We start from the raw sequence: 12340 nt of genomic DNA, 5'->3' as shown, positions 1-12340 counted from the left end.
ACTAGAATAGGTATGTCCCACATGCCTTGTAAGTGTAGGGTGACACAACACATAAGAACCCCGTTTTGGTCACAAAAGAATCGAATAGTACAAAAGTTGATTCTTAACATCTTAAATGAAAGTCAGAACAGTTTTGGACATTGAAAAGGTGATCCCATCATGATATCACAGTATCAAATGACTTTAGATAGTTTTGAATTTTACAAAAAGTCTGCTGCTGCTAACTCCATAAAGTTACATCATAAAAAAATACATAGGAAGGACATTCTACTGCCAAGCCTATTTGCCGTGCCCACGGTGCACGTATTTATGCTTCACTGGTTCCTGCTTCTGCTTAGCCTCATCTTTCTGCATCTGCTTCTCTAATCTTTCCCTGTCCAGCCTTTCCCTCTCATGCCTTTCAGCTTCTACGTCAGCCTCCCTTTGTTGCTGACGGATCGCTGCCCTCAACGTGGCTTCATCCTTTTGTCTTATATCTAATTGCACCTTGCCGATGACTGCATCATAAAATAAGTCAGGGCCGGTATCAAACATGTTTTCAGCTGTATATGCTGCACGATCCTTTGATTGCAACCATAGAAATAGCCAGTCAGTCAAAGTGCCTCCCAGGAATTGTTGTCGCTGCTCAACAGTCTGATGCTCTAACTTGGGAGTAATAAGCCAAGTTCCTTCATTGTTCTAGTACACTTTGTATCAACTATCATCAATGATAATAGTGTTTTTGGGCCCGAAATCCGGAACGTGCATCCAAAAGAGCTTCAAGTTCTTGAAGAACACAGGCTTATTCATAATCTTCCAAGGCTAGCCATTGCAATGGTACTGTGTAAAAACACCTGCTAGCCTTGACTGCTACTCTTTGAATACAATATCTAGTATTCCATTCACTTTACGCTGCATGCTGGTGCTCCATATAAAAACATAGAAATATTGGAGGCACCAATCCAAAAATCTGTGGCCGTCTTTGTGACAAAACAATGTTCGCTCAACATTGATATTGTACGTTACCATTTTCTTTGCATATGCAGGAGGCTGTTCGCCATACTAACCCTCTACAACACAAACCAGTAGGCCATTCAAATCAAGTATGAGAGCCCACTTATCGTCTGCCAGAAGCTTTGGCACCCATATTGGGCCAGCTAGAGGATACCACTCACTAATAATAACCTCCTCAGAGGGATGAACAAAATTCAAGTACACCCATATTTGATAGACGCGTACACAGTAGCGGTGCAGGCGCCTCTCAATCTCAAATTTTTCTCTTTTAAGCTGCCTGGCCTTGGCGATTTGCCTTTTTGTAGCTTTTTCCATTCAATGGAAAAATTTAAATCATGCAGGGCAATTAAAACGTATTTCTCTTCCCCTGCAACACAACACAGGTATCGAATGAAGAAATCATAAAAGACAAACGAAATATACTGGACTATTGCACACTTATATTTACTCCAAAAAGACCTTTTTCATTATAAATTTTCAAAAAGTTACATGATGCCACAAGAGGCGCAGTAAGCAAAAAAGTTCTACATATGAGGGTAAGGGCATGTAGATGACAGGAATGGGCACACTCAGTGAGGACATAATAGTTACGGGCACATCTACTACATGGTCAATGTCAATGTTTCATTTTTCACATTATCTCCAAAAATATGATCAGATATTGCATCTGGCCTATGAGCTGCACCATGAGAATTTGTCGTAACATCTTCCTTCTCCACTTTAGCACCTACAGCAGTTGCAATGATGACATCTGTGGTATGCACCTGATCGGACACTAAATCTCCCACATTCTCTACCATAGTTGTTTTTGTATGGCGTACGAACGTACTCGTATGGTACGGTGTCGTACGAAATCATACATACGGTACTTTTTTGTGGTATGCTGATTTTATTTGCTCAAATGTAAGTTCCTAGAAGAGTCCAGGAACATGCCCAAATTCATATAATAAATCTGGCTGCTGCTGTGCAGGTTCTATTTGTTGAACTGTACAGACCTAGTAGAAGAGTCGAGGAACGTGCCCTATAAAATTATGGCAGTCATCTACAAGACTATAACTATTAGCACCAACCTCCCCCAATCGCCATCATGCATAGTATGGACTAGAAAGAAGATACTATGATTGTATGACTAGGGAGTAGATACTATGACTGTATGACATCATGCATAATATCGTGTCCAATAGTGGGTGTAGAACTTGGTATCAATGTATGCTCATTGCTCCCCCACACACACACATTCACACACATAGGAGTGTACATTCATACAAAGATGAGTGTTGAGTTTCAGTCACAGCTCTAGAGATTTCTCTCATTCTATCGTGCGCAGCGCATCGATTTCTACATGATAGTTTGTGCTTGTTTTTAATGGTTTATCTCACCAAGTGTTTTTTTAGTACTTAGAAAAACACATCGTATTTATCGTACCGTATGATATGAATTATAAAGTACGGTAAATACACTGTACCGTATCGTATCGTACCGTACCATACACGTACCATATGACAACTATGTTCTCTACATTACAGATAGAAGAAAAAAAAGTCACTCGATTTAGGTCTAGCACATGGCATTGTAGTGAAAAATGAATTAATAAAGACGATAGCCGACATACACAAACAACCACCATGCTCCAAGAGTGGAGTAGGCTTGGTGAATAGAAATGAAATTCATTAAAAATCCAAATCGCCCAAAGGCTACAAAAAAAATTGGACACTCTCGGTACATAAATGTGCAGACTTAGTTGACGTACCACTAAAATTAAGTTTCTGTTTGGCACTAGACTTCTTAGTCTTTGCAAAATGGGATAAGGGTATGCCATCGTCTTCACCTCCTAACTTGCTTAGTGATGGTTTAGATTGTGTTGGAGCTGGCACAACCAATGTTGGGAGTGCTTGTGTTGGCTTTTTAGTTGCCTGTAAGGTAGACTTTTTACTTTTTGGGGTGGCTTTGGACTCTTTGGTGAGGCGCTCCTCAGGATGGAACGTGGAGCCAAAGGGGAAGACCTTTTAATCTTTGGGGATAGGCCTGGACTATTTGAGGATGACCTCTTTGTGGTTGATCGAACCACCTTTGGGGAAGACCTTGAACTCTTTAAAGAACTACTCTTTGAAGTACTCTTCATGGAACGACTCTTCAAGGAAGTACTCTTTGAGGACGGTTCGGTACTGTGCTCAACAGGCACAACAACTCCTTATGAATGGGTTCACCCTCTATTAACTCGAATAAAAATAACTGTGTACAAGACAAGAAACAAACAGAGAAAAAGCAAGCAAACAATCAATGTTGCATACCTGATTCAAAAAACACATAGTCCTTGTAATACACCCGCGCTGTTGTTGCTGCTGCACAGAGTTCGGGAAAACAATTTTAGGGAAAAGGAAGTATATCCTTTTCACTCCTAAATGAGAAGGAAATTGCCATTTTTGAGGGGGTATTTTTTTTATGTAAACTTAAAAAATATAACTAAAATTTATAAATTTTGAAAGGGTTTTATTTCCCTCTCACAAGAAATTCAGAAGGATTTTGCCCAACTTGAACAAGTTATAGGCTAAAGTGAACCCCCGAACCCGCGGGGCCACGCTACTCACCCAAGATGCATAATGGGAGAAATGGTGGTCTCTCTCTCTCTCTCTCTAGCTTTCTCTCTCTCTCTCTCTCTCTCTCTCCTCTAGCTTTCTCTCTCTCTGTACCCTGCTTTCTTCACCTTCTCAATGGACCTGCACCCCGAGTAGCCCGCTCCCTCTCTCTGGCAGCCCCTGCCTAGCATTCTCGCCACAGCCCCTGCCAATGGCTCCAATCGCAGCACAGGCTTTGAAGATGCAAGCATATGTCACTTCATTTGGAAGGATACCCTTTCACTGCATTTGTTCGAAACAGTCTAGAGCCTTCTGGCACTTTCCTTTTCAAGCATAGCCTGCTACTATTAATGTAATATAGCTGCTGTTATACATGTCAAGTAATGCTCGTGCTTTCTGAAGCTCACCACACTTTGCATACATTGCACCGGCCACCTGTAGTGCAGCAGCAGATCTGAGAGAGAGAGAGAGAGAGAGAGAGAAACCCTAATCTCTCTCTCTTTCTCTCACGCTTTTGCTTTCTGAAGCTCACCACACTTTGCATACATAGTTAACTAAAGCATCTGAGTAATTCTTGTTAACTGAACCCCTTTTCTGTAGCTCATTATGTATCCTGGTGCCTCTCAGCAGAGAGAGAGAGAGAGAGATCAGGGTAAAAGAAGAGGGAGAGAGAGAAGAGACTAAGTGAGGAGAGAGAGAGAGGGGAAACAAATCAGAGATTGCAACGCAGGGGTTGCGCAGACAGAACGAGAGAGAGGGGGGGGAAAAGTACCCAAAAAAAAAAGGCGCCCGCCCTTTTTTTTTCACCCTTCAATTTTTTGTTTCCAAGCCCCCCCACCCAAAACAAATTAATGAATACAATTTAATAAAAAATTGGGAGGGCATAACCCCCGAACCCGTGCTACTCGCCACGTATTAATTTGTTACTCACAACAAAGCCATTTAGTGAAAATGATTTAGAATTTGAGATAATTTGAGACACTTTTCAAAGATTTGGAGAGAGAGAGAGAGCTCAGAGCTTGGCTTTCCTTTACAGGCTTTAAGAGCAGAAGTCGAGCGCTTGTAGGGAGCGTCCATCTGTGGCGTTTCAGAAGAGGAAAGCTTGCAATGGTGTGCAAGTGTGAAGGACGGAGAGGGCGGGTACCTGTGTCCTTCTTGGAAAAGACATAGCCATGGCGTTGGCTGTTTTCAAGTACATGGCTTCAATGAGCGGTGTCAAGCAAACGAAGAGAATGAAGGAGATCACCAAAGGGAGTCCTGGAATGTTACTGCTCTTTTGAGGTAACACTGAAACCCTAACTCTTTCTTTCTTTCTTTCTTTCTTTTTTTTTTTTTTGGGAAAAACGATCCTTCTATTAGTTAATGAGAAGACGCCATAAGGCTACAAAGCTCACCTCACAAGGAGGGATAATATATACAGTGAACACCGGAGCTCCACCCTCGTGGTGGCTGGCCGCTCTCTGGGGGGGGGGCTACCTAGTAGTACATGCGGGAGGTGAGAAGAGCCAAACTGGAGGCCTGTAGTGCCAAGTGACATCCTCGCCCCTCGCGGTGAAGAAAGGGCCAGGCTGCCAAGTGCGGAGGAACGCCTTGCGGCGATCTCTCATGCGATCCGAGTCACCCTCCCCCAGTGTCCTCTCAAGGTGTGAATGATGTCCACCCAGAGAGCCTGTATGACCTCCGCCGGTGGAATCACCTGGCGGTCTATGGCCTCCCTGCATATCGGGCTCTCCATATGTGCCAAGCCGTCATGCTGCTGATCATCTCCCATCTGTGCCCGTCCCCCTCCTGGGAGACTGCCGAAGAGAAGTCTGGCGTCGGAACCACCGCCATCGCCCTGTTAGAGACCTGGATGGTCACACTGCCAGGGACGTCCTCGTATCCAGGGGACAGGCCGCTGTCCGTGGCCCAAGACACCGCACCCCACGTCACCATCATCTCACCTGGCGAGCCTGCAAAAACCATCCTGAGAGCGCGCTGCCAGACCTGCTGTGCCTGTGGGCAATCCCATAAGCAGTGCCGCTGCGACTCCTGTGCATGGCCGCACCGAGGGCAGGACACTGGTGGGTGTCTGCCAAAAGCTAGCCAAGCCCCCCCAGCCAGTCCTCTATGCGCTGTAAGCCAGAGAAAAAGCGTCACCTTCCGGGGCCGGAAGCTGTCCCAAAGGCGCTGCCAGAAGTCCCTAAGGAAGGCGGGGGAGAGCCCCTGTCGCCGCCAATGCTCGGCCGCCGCCGGGGTGCCCTCTATCCTGTGCCTCTGGATCCGCCGCCCCAGCCTCACTGTGTACTGAAAAAAGGGGGTGCCTGGGTTGGTAGGGGCCGAATAGGGATCTCGCCAAAGCCACTCGCCTGGATCCCACTGAAGGCGAATAAGAGGCCTGCTGTCCCAAGCCCATAATCTCCAAGAATAGTCCTCCCCTATCGAGGCCGGTGAGGGGTCTACATGCCATTGTCTCTGATGAAAGCCGACCACCCGCACCCTCTGAAAGATACAACCCTGGAACTCATCCAAATCCAGTCGGGTCCTCTGAAGCTGGCCTCCCTCTCCCACCTCGAAGGTGAGTGGGGCGACTCTCTCTGCTGAGCCGCAGACCGCTAGAAGGATCTCATGCCGAGTAAAGACGCCCATCCACTGTGGAGGTGGAGGGTCCTGTACTGGAGTCCGCCACTCCCGGGGGATGGCCGCCTCAATGTCCTGCCTCATCAACTCTCTGCCCCTCATCCCGCTGAGTCTCCTCTCCTGAACCTCTAGAGGCAGCTGCTGAAAACATATCCAGTTCTCTAAGGACTGGGCTGGGCCGGAGCTCAACGGGCCTCACGACACATGAGATCGCGATCCAACCATATGACCACTGGGAAGTCGGATCAAGGGGTTCCAGATCAATGGCTGCCTCAGGCGCTCCTCATCGGTGCCCGAGGGAGTCTGGAGGAAGACTGACGGCCTCAGATGCTCCCAGGCCCTCAGAAGGCTAGCTGCAACGCTCCTCGAAACCAAGGCCCACTCCTCTGGATCGCTGCTCTGTAAAGATCCACCTGATGCTGGGGGTCCAGGGGCCGCTAAGAGAAGAGGTGCGGCTGAGAATCCAGGAAACAAGAAACTCCTTCCACGGCTCAGCGCCTGGTAGGAGGCCACGAACCACCAACTTGCCAAGCAAAGCTCGGCTCTGACAAATAAGATCAACTATGCCCAGGCCGCCTCTCTCCCTCGGCTGAGTGATCACAGCCCATGCCACCTTGGCCCTGGCGGGCCGCCCGTCGCCACCGGACCAAAGAAAGTTCCTGATGAGCCTCTGCACCTGGCCAATGCACGCCTGAGAGAAGGCCCAGCAAGAAGTGATGTACCACATGGTAGCAAGCAGAACCTGGTTGGCCACAACCACTCATCAGCCAGCCAAAGATAAACGAGCGGTACTCCAATACAGAAGCTTCTTCCGAATGCTCAGAAAGGGGGGCTATCTGCTGCTCCGGAGATATGTCAATGCCCACATAGCATCCCAAATAGCGCACTGTAGTGCCGGGGGCCAGCCACTGAAACCCATCAACTGGCCTCCAAGTCGGGGGGGCACAGAACTGACCCACAACCCACACGACTTGTGCCAGTTGATCAAAGCGCCCGAAGCTCTGCAAAACCTGTCCATGGCTGAGGCGAAGCGGCGGAGGTTCTCCTCCCCTCCCTGAAGATAGACAGCAGTGTCATCCGCAAACTCCGAGTCTAGGAGCTCCTCCGAGGTGCGGATGGGGAGCTGGAGGCCCCGCAAACCTGTATCCTGTGCCATCAAGAAAGTGCTCATGGCCTCCGCCACAAAAAGAAAAAGAAAGGGCGCCAAGGGGCACCCCTGCCGCATCGAGCGCGAGAGCTGGAACCTCTCTCCGCACACGCCCTGTATCAGCACCTGGCTATGAGCCGATGTGTAGAGTGCAGAGACCCCACGGATCCACTAAGGGGGGAAGCCCATCCTCTCCATAGTGCCTTCCAAGAAGGCCCAGTCCACCCGATCATATGCCTTCTCGAAGTCGAGAAGGAGCACTGCCAGATCCTCCTGCCGAAATCTAGCCAAAGCCGTAGCCTCCCAGAAAGAGAAGATGTTATCCAGGATGCTCCTATCCTGGATGAAGCCTGTCTGCGTGGAGTGGATGATGTCCGGAAGGTGAGGCTGAAGCCGCCTGGCTGATCGCCTTAGCTAGGACCTTGTAGGCCGTGCCTAGCAAGGTGATCGGTCTCCACTGTCTAATCTCCAGTCTGTCTCCTCCCTCTTTGGGGATCAAGTGAATCAACCCCTCTGCCATGCTGTCCGGCATGTCTCCCGACTCCATGATCTCTTGGAATGCCAATCTGAAACCCCTATCAAGAGACCCCAATACCTCTGGAAGAAAGCCACTGAGAGACCGTCCTCTCTTGGGCATTTGCCTCGAGGAAGTGCCTGAAGAGCCGCCTCCAGTTCCGCATCCGAGAAGGGGGAGAGAAGGGAGTGCTGCAAAAATGGGCCGGCACAACCGGTCTCGTGAAGCTCCAAACTGCCTCCCGAGCCTCTCTCACCCTGTCATCTGCTGGCTTAGCAGAGAGCAGATCCCTGTAAAAATCTGTGGTGGCGATCGCCCGAACCCTGGGGGGATCCACCACTACCTGGCCATCAGCCTGCCGAAGACGCCTGAGACCCTCTCGTCTGAAGCGAGGCCCTGTCACCTCAAAGAAATCCCGAGTCACTCTGTCTCCAGCCTGTGTCCAAAAAGATGCCCGAGCATGGAATCGGAACTCCACCCTCCTCTCCTCGATGGATCTGATCTCTGTGCGAGTTGACTCCATCTGCTTTGAAATCCAAGGGCTCGTAGGATCCCTCTCCTGAAGTCTCTGAAGGGAAGCTAGACTCCTCCGCAAGCTCCTCTCCTGCTCTCTGAAAGCCTCCAGACGGTCCAGGGCAGCTTGTCTGAGCATCCTACTGATCTCCTGCAAACCCCTGTCAAGATCGCTGGCTGCCGATCCTCTCCTGAACTGAAGCTCCCGCCAGACCTGCTCAACTCTGGTCGCAATCTCGGGCTCCTTTATGAGACAATCTGGAATCCGGACGCTCTGGCCTCGCTCTCCTCTTGTAGGGTCCTCGATCTGGAGAAGCACTGGAAAGTGGTGTGAAAAAGAAGAGCCTGCAAGTATACCCACAGTGCCACCTCTATCGCAAGCCCACTCATCAATGTAAAACCTGTCGATGCGGGAAAGGTTAACTCTTGTATCCCGTCTATCCGAGCGTGAGAAAGATAAACTCCCCTGCATCCTGCCAAACTCCGAGAGAGTCCACGGATCCTGACCTCTCACCTGCAGCACTAGCTCCTCCCAGGCAGCGAGCTCCGGCCCATGAATGGTCTCCTGGCTGCCCCCCATCCTGTCCTCTGCATCCTCCAGCATGTTGCAATCCCCCCCTAGGCACCAATGGTCTGCCATGGGAAGGGACTGCCTAATGGTGCTCCAGAACTCAGCTCTCCCGGTCGCCCCATTAGGGACGTAGAAGTTGAGGAAGCCAATGCGGTCTTCCCCAACCCGAAGGATGAACCAGAGTGCCAGAATCCACAACCTCGGATAGAAGCTGCTCACTGACTGAGATGCATACTCCACCCTGGTTCCCCTGGGAGCCATATGCCGGTGACCAAAAAGTGTGACTCCTGCCTGGCTTGGAAGGGTTTCCATAAAGGCTGATGATACTAGCTTGAACTTGAGAAAGTAAGAGTTTTCGTTTTTGACAATGACATGAAAATTTTTAGCTTTACACAGTTTCTATGCAACTAGCCGAAATTTTGTGTGCTTTTTCAGTAATTTGTTGACTTACCTATTAGTGTCATATTGAGAAGGAAACTGCAATACCAGCTGCAATTTACTTGCTTGGTAAAAAAACATTCAAATCTGTCTAATATTGTCTATGTAGGTGTTAATTTTATCATATGAAACTTTCAGAATGCATGCAAAGAAGCTGCAACAGGTAGGCAGTTGCGATTTGCTTGTATTTGATGAAGCTCACAGACTGAAGAACGATCAGACATGCACCAACAAAGTATCAGATTTATTATGTTCAGTATAACTTACCAAAGTTTTCTCAAAAGTAAGTGTAGACTTTCTTAATCACCCTACAATCCCCTGCTGGTATCTTATTGCAACTTTTGAAGCAGGCTTTAGCGGGTCTTCAATGTCAAAGACGTGTGCTGTTATCTGGTACACCCATGCAGGTGAATTTTGGCTTTTATCTTCTCAAGGAGATTGAATCAGTACATGTACACTAACTATAAACTGTGTACAGAATGATATGGAAGAATTTTTTGCAATGGTCAATTTTACAAATCCAGGGATTCTTGGCGATGCAGCTACATTTCGACAATACTTCGAGGTTGTTACTTAAACATGGCCATTGGCACACCCAACTTGTACGCTCATTATGTTCAAGCATTAGGAAGGAGATCAGCTCACTTTGAGTTTTATACAGGCTCCGATTCTCAATGGGCGTGAACCAAGTGCAAGTAAAATGGACAGGGTCAAGGGGGCAGAGCGATCTGTTGAGCTTAGCGAAAAAGTTAACCCGGTAGCATGTGTGCTGCACTTCGATTGAAAAGCTTTTACTTTTTGAGAGAAACAGGTTGCTGACTGCTTGTTCTCTTGCAACGCAAAAACACAGTTCATATTACGACGCGAACAAATGCTTTGCTGTCAAACCATTTACCTCCAAAGGTATTCAACATTTCTTCAATTCAACTCTGCCAGACTGCCTGCCTCTATCCCTCTCCCTTGCACACACACACACACTCTAATCACGAGGGCTAACAAGGTCGGCTTGGCAACAAACCAGGATCAGCTTATTGGCAAAGAAAAAATATTTCTAGAGGTGGGATTAATGCATTTGCTCCCTCTACTTCTGGAAAACTTCGTCTTCAAGGATCAACACCTCATCAAGTGGTAGATTGGAGGGGACAAGATGTTTTTCCGCAGCCTGTTTTTAACCAAGGCACATGTGGAAGTTGTTGGGTCGCTGCGAGCTTGGCTTGTGTTGCTGCAGTACATAAGATTGCAAAAGGGGAAAAACCGGAAGCTTTGTCAGTTCAATATGTGTTGGACCACTGTGAAAGAGGGTGTCGAAAGTTGCCAACAAGAATTTGGACGAGGATGGAAGAGCTCCTCGGTTTCCATAAAGGAAAAGGGTGTAGTGGTGGCGATCCTTTTGATTGCCTTAAGTTTGTGGAGGAGAATGGAGTGTGCACGGCAAGGGAATATGTGGCATACAAGCCCGATGGTGATAGGCCTTGTACAGATATCTTCCTTGACGACAAACGGATGAAGCCAAGGCTGCTACACATCGACTCAATCTTGAGAGATGATGATGTGCCCCAACAAGCCATCGAAGACTATCTCACTAGGTCTCCGGTCATCACGGGCGTCAAGTGTGGGCTGGCAGCCGAAGGTTTGGATGGAGATGGGGTCTATAGGGGCCGGTACAGCCCAAACCTCCAACATTGCGTTGTTCTTGCTGGATACACAAGAGACAACTGGATTGTCTTGAACTCATATGGCTGGAGATATGGTTCTAGAGGCTTTTGCTTTGTTCCAAAGCGTGATCCATCTGGCATTGGTGATTTTATTCTCATGCCTTTGGTGGTGAGAACCTAAATGTATCAACAAACATCATTTGTGTAGATGCTGGACATTGTGGCCTTGGACCATATAAAAGGCTTACTTGGTGCCTGAAGTTTCTTTGTTATATGTGCTTAAGACTGTCGAGAAAACAAAGTGGTGTGCCTATTATCGATGGGGTTTCTCAAGAAGTCTCTGGTCTCCTCCGCATCCTAATTGTCTGTGTGTGTTTAATTTTCATGATGTTAATTAAATATGATTCCCTTGTTGAAATTTACTCTCTTTTAAGCATTTTCAACCTTGATATAATGCTGAATTTTCCCTCCATCAGTGTCACCATTGCTGATTTTTCCTCATTGGCTTGCCCATTGATGAGATTTACCCTTTGCAGATTTACTATGCAGCAGCTTAAGCCTTAAGATGGACCATGGACACATGTTGGAATTAGGGTTGCAGGAATGCACACACAACTTCAAGAAGATGAGGAAGCTTGAGCACAACACAGTAGTGTATTATGAGTGCCAAAAATGAAAGATAACAAGCCCTAGAAGATAATGGGCGTATATACAATGCACGGGGGAAAAAACCTCCTAGTGAGGGAAAAAGTGCCCCGGCGGTCCTAAGTGTGTTCACACACATCACTACTATAATATGGTAACAAATCCCCCCTGGAGTGATGCGGTGAACAAGAGCTAGCACTCATGTATAGGGAAGTGCCTAGCTATGTGGACGAATCCACAAAAGGGAGTAAGCCCAAAGCTTTGCGAAAAGCTTCGAACTTCTCACGAGGCAGAGCCTTTGTGAAAAGGTCTGCAAGGTTATCCTGTGTTGGCACATAAGCCAAACTGATCTCTCCTGCAGAGAGTCTCTCCCTGACATAATGGTAGTGCACCTCAATGTGCTTCGTACGAGCATGGAACACTGGGTTCCGCGCAACTGCCAATGCGCTCTGACTGTCAGTGAAGATGGTGGTGGCAGATGGCTGCCCAACACCCAAATCAGCCATAAGGCGTCTGAGCCACACACACTCAACCGTAGCTGTGAAAGCTGCCCTGTACTCAGCTTCACAACTAGAAGTGGCCACAGTAGGCTGCTTCTTGCTCAACCATGATATGCATGAGCTTCCAAGCATGAAGCAAAAACCACTCGTGGACACGCGTGTGTCATAA

The 12340-nt window shown here is 47.9% G+C and overlaps 1 protein-coding gene and 1 long non-coding RNA gene across 2 annotated transcripts; one reads left to right on the top strand and one right to left on the bottom strand.

Annotated features, from left to right (window-relative positions):
- Positions 1–1442: 1442 nt before the first annotated feature.
- LOC147629332 (uncharacterized) lies at positions 1443–3599 on the bottom strand. Its single transcript, XR_015267924.1, has 2 exons — positions 3285–3599; positions 1443–3158 (listed from the first exon to the last, which is right to left on the bottom strand). It is a non-coding gene; the product is annotated as an uncharacterized LOC147629332 (long non-coding RNA).
- Positions 3600–10706: 7107 nt separating this feature from the next.
- Positions 10707–11207, top strand: LOC147629331 (oryzain beta chain-like). The gene has a single exon (XM_086812900.1). The coding sequence runs from the start codon at positions 10707–10709 to the stop codon at positions 11205–11207; it is 501 nt and encodes a 166-aa protein (XP_086669026.1).
- Positions 11208–12340: the final 1133 nt, after the last annotated feature.

This window comes from Cibotium barometz, chromosome 18 (genome assembly GCF_041138505.1).
Source record: "Cibotium barometz isolate CiBa-2024 chromosome 18, ASM4113850v1, whole genome shotgun sequence".
Classification (NCBI taxonomy): domain Eukaryota; kingdom Viridiplantae; phylum Streptophyta; class Polypodiopsida; order Cyatheales; family Cibotiaceae; genus Cibotium; species Cibotium barometz.
The sequence above is the reverse complement of the archived record's forward strand: the minus strand, read 5'-3'. Positions and strand labels throughout refer to the sequence as shown.

Excerpts from the sequence above, each read along its gene's own strand:
- LOC147629331 (XM_086812900.1), top strand. The coding sequence starts at position 10,707 with ATGGAAGAGCTCCTCGGTTTCCATAAAGGAAAAGGGTGTAGTGGTGGC.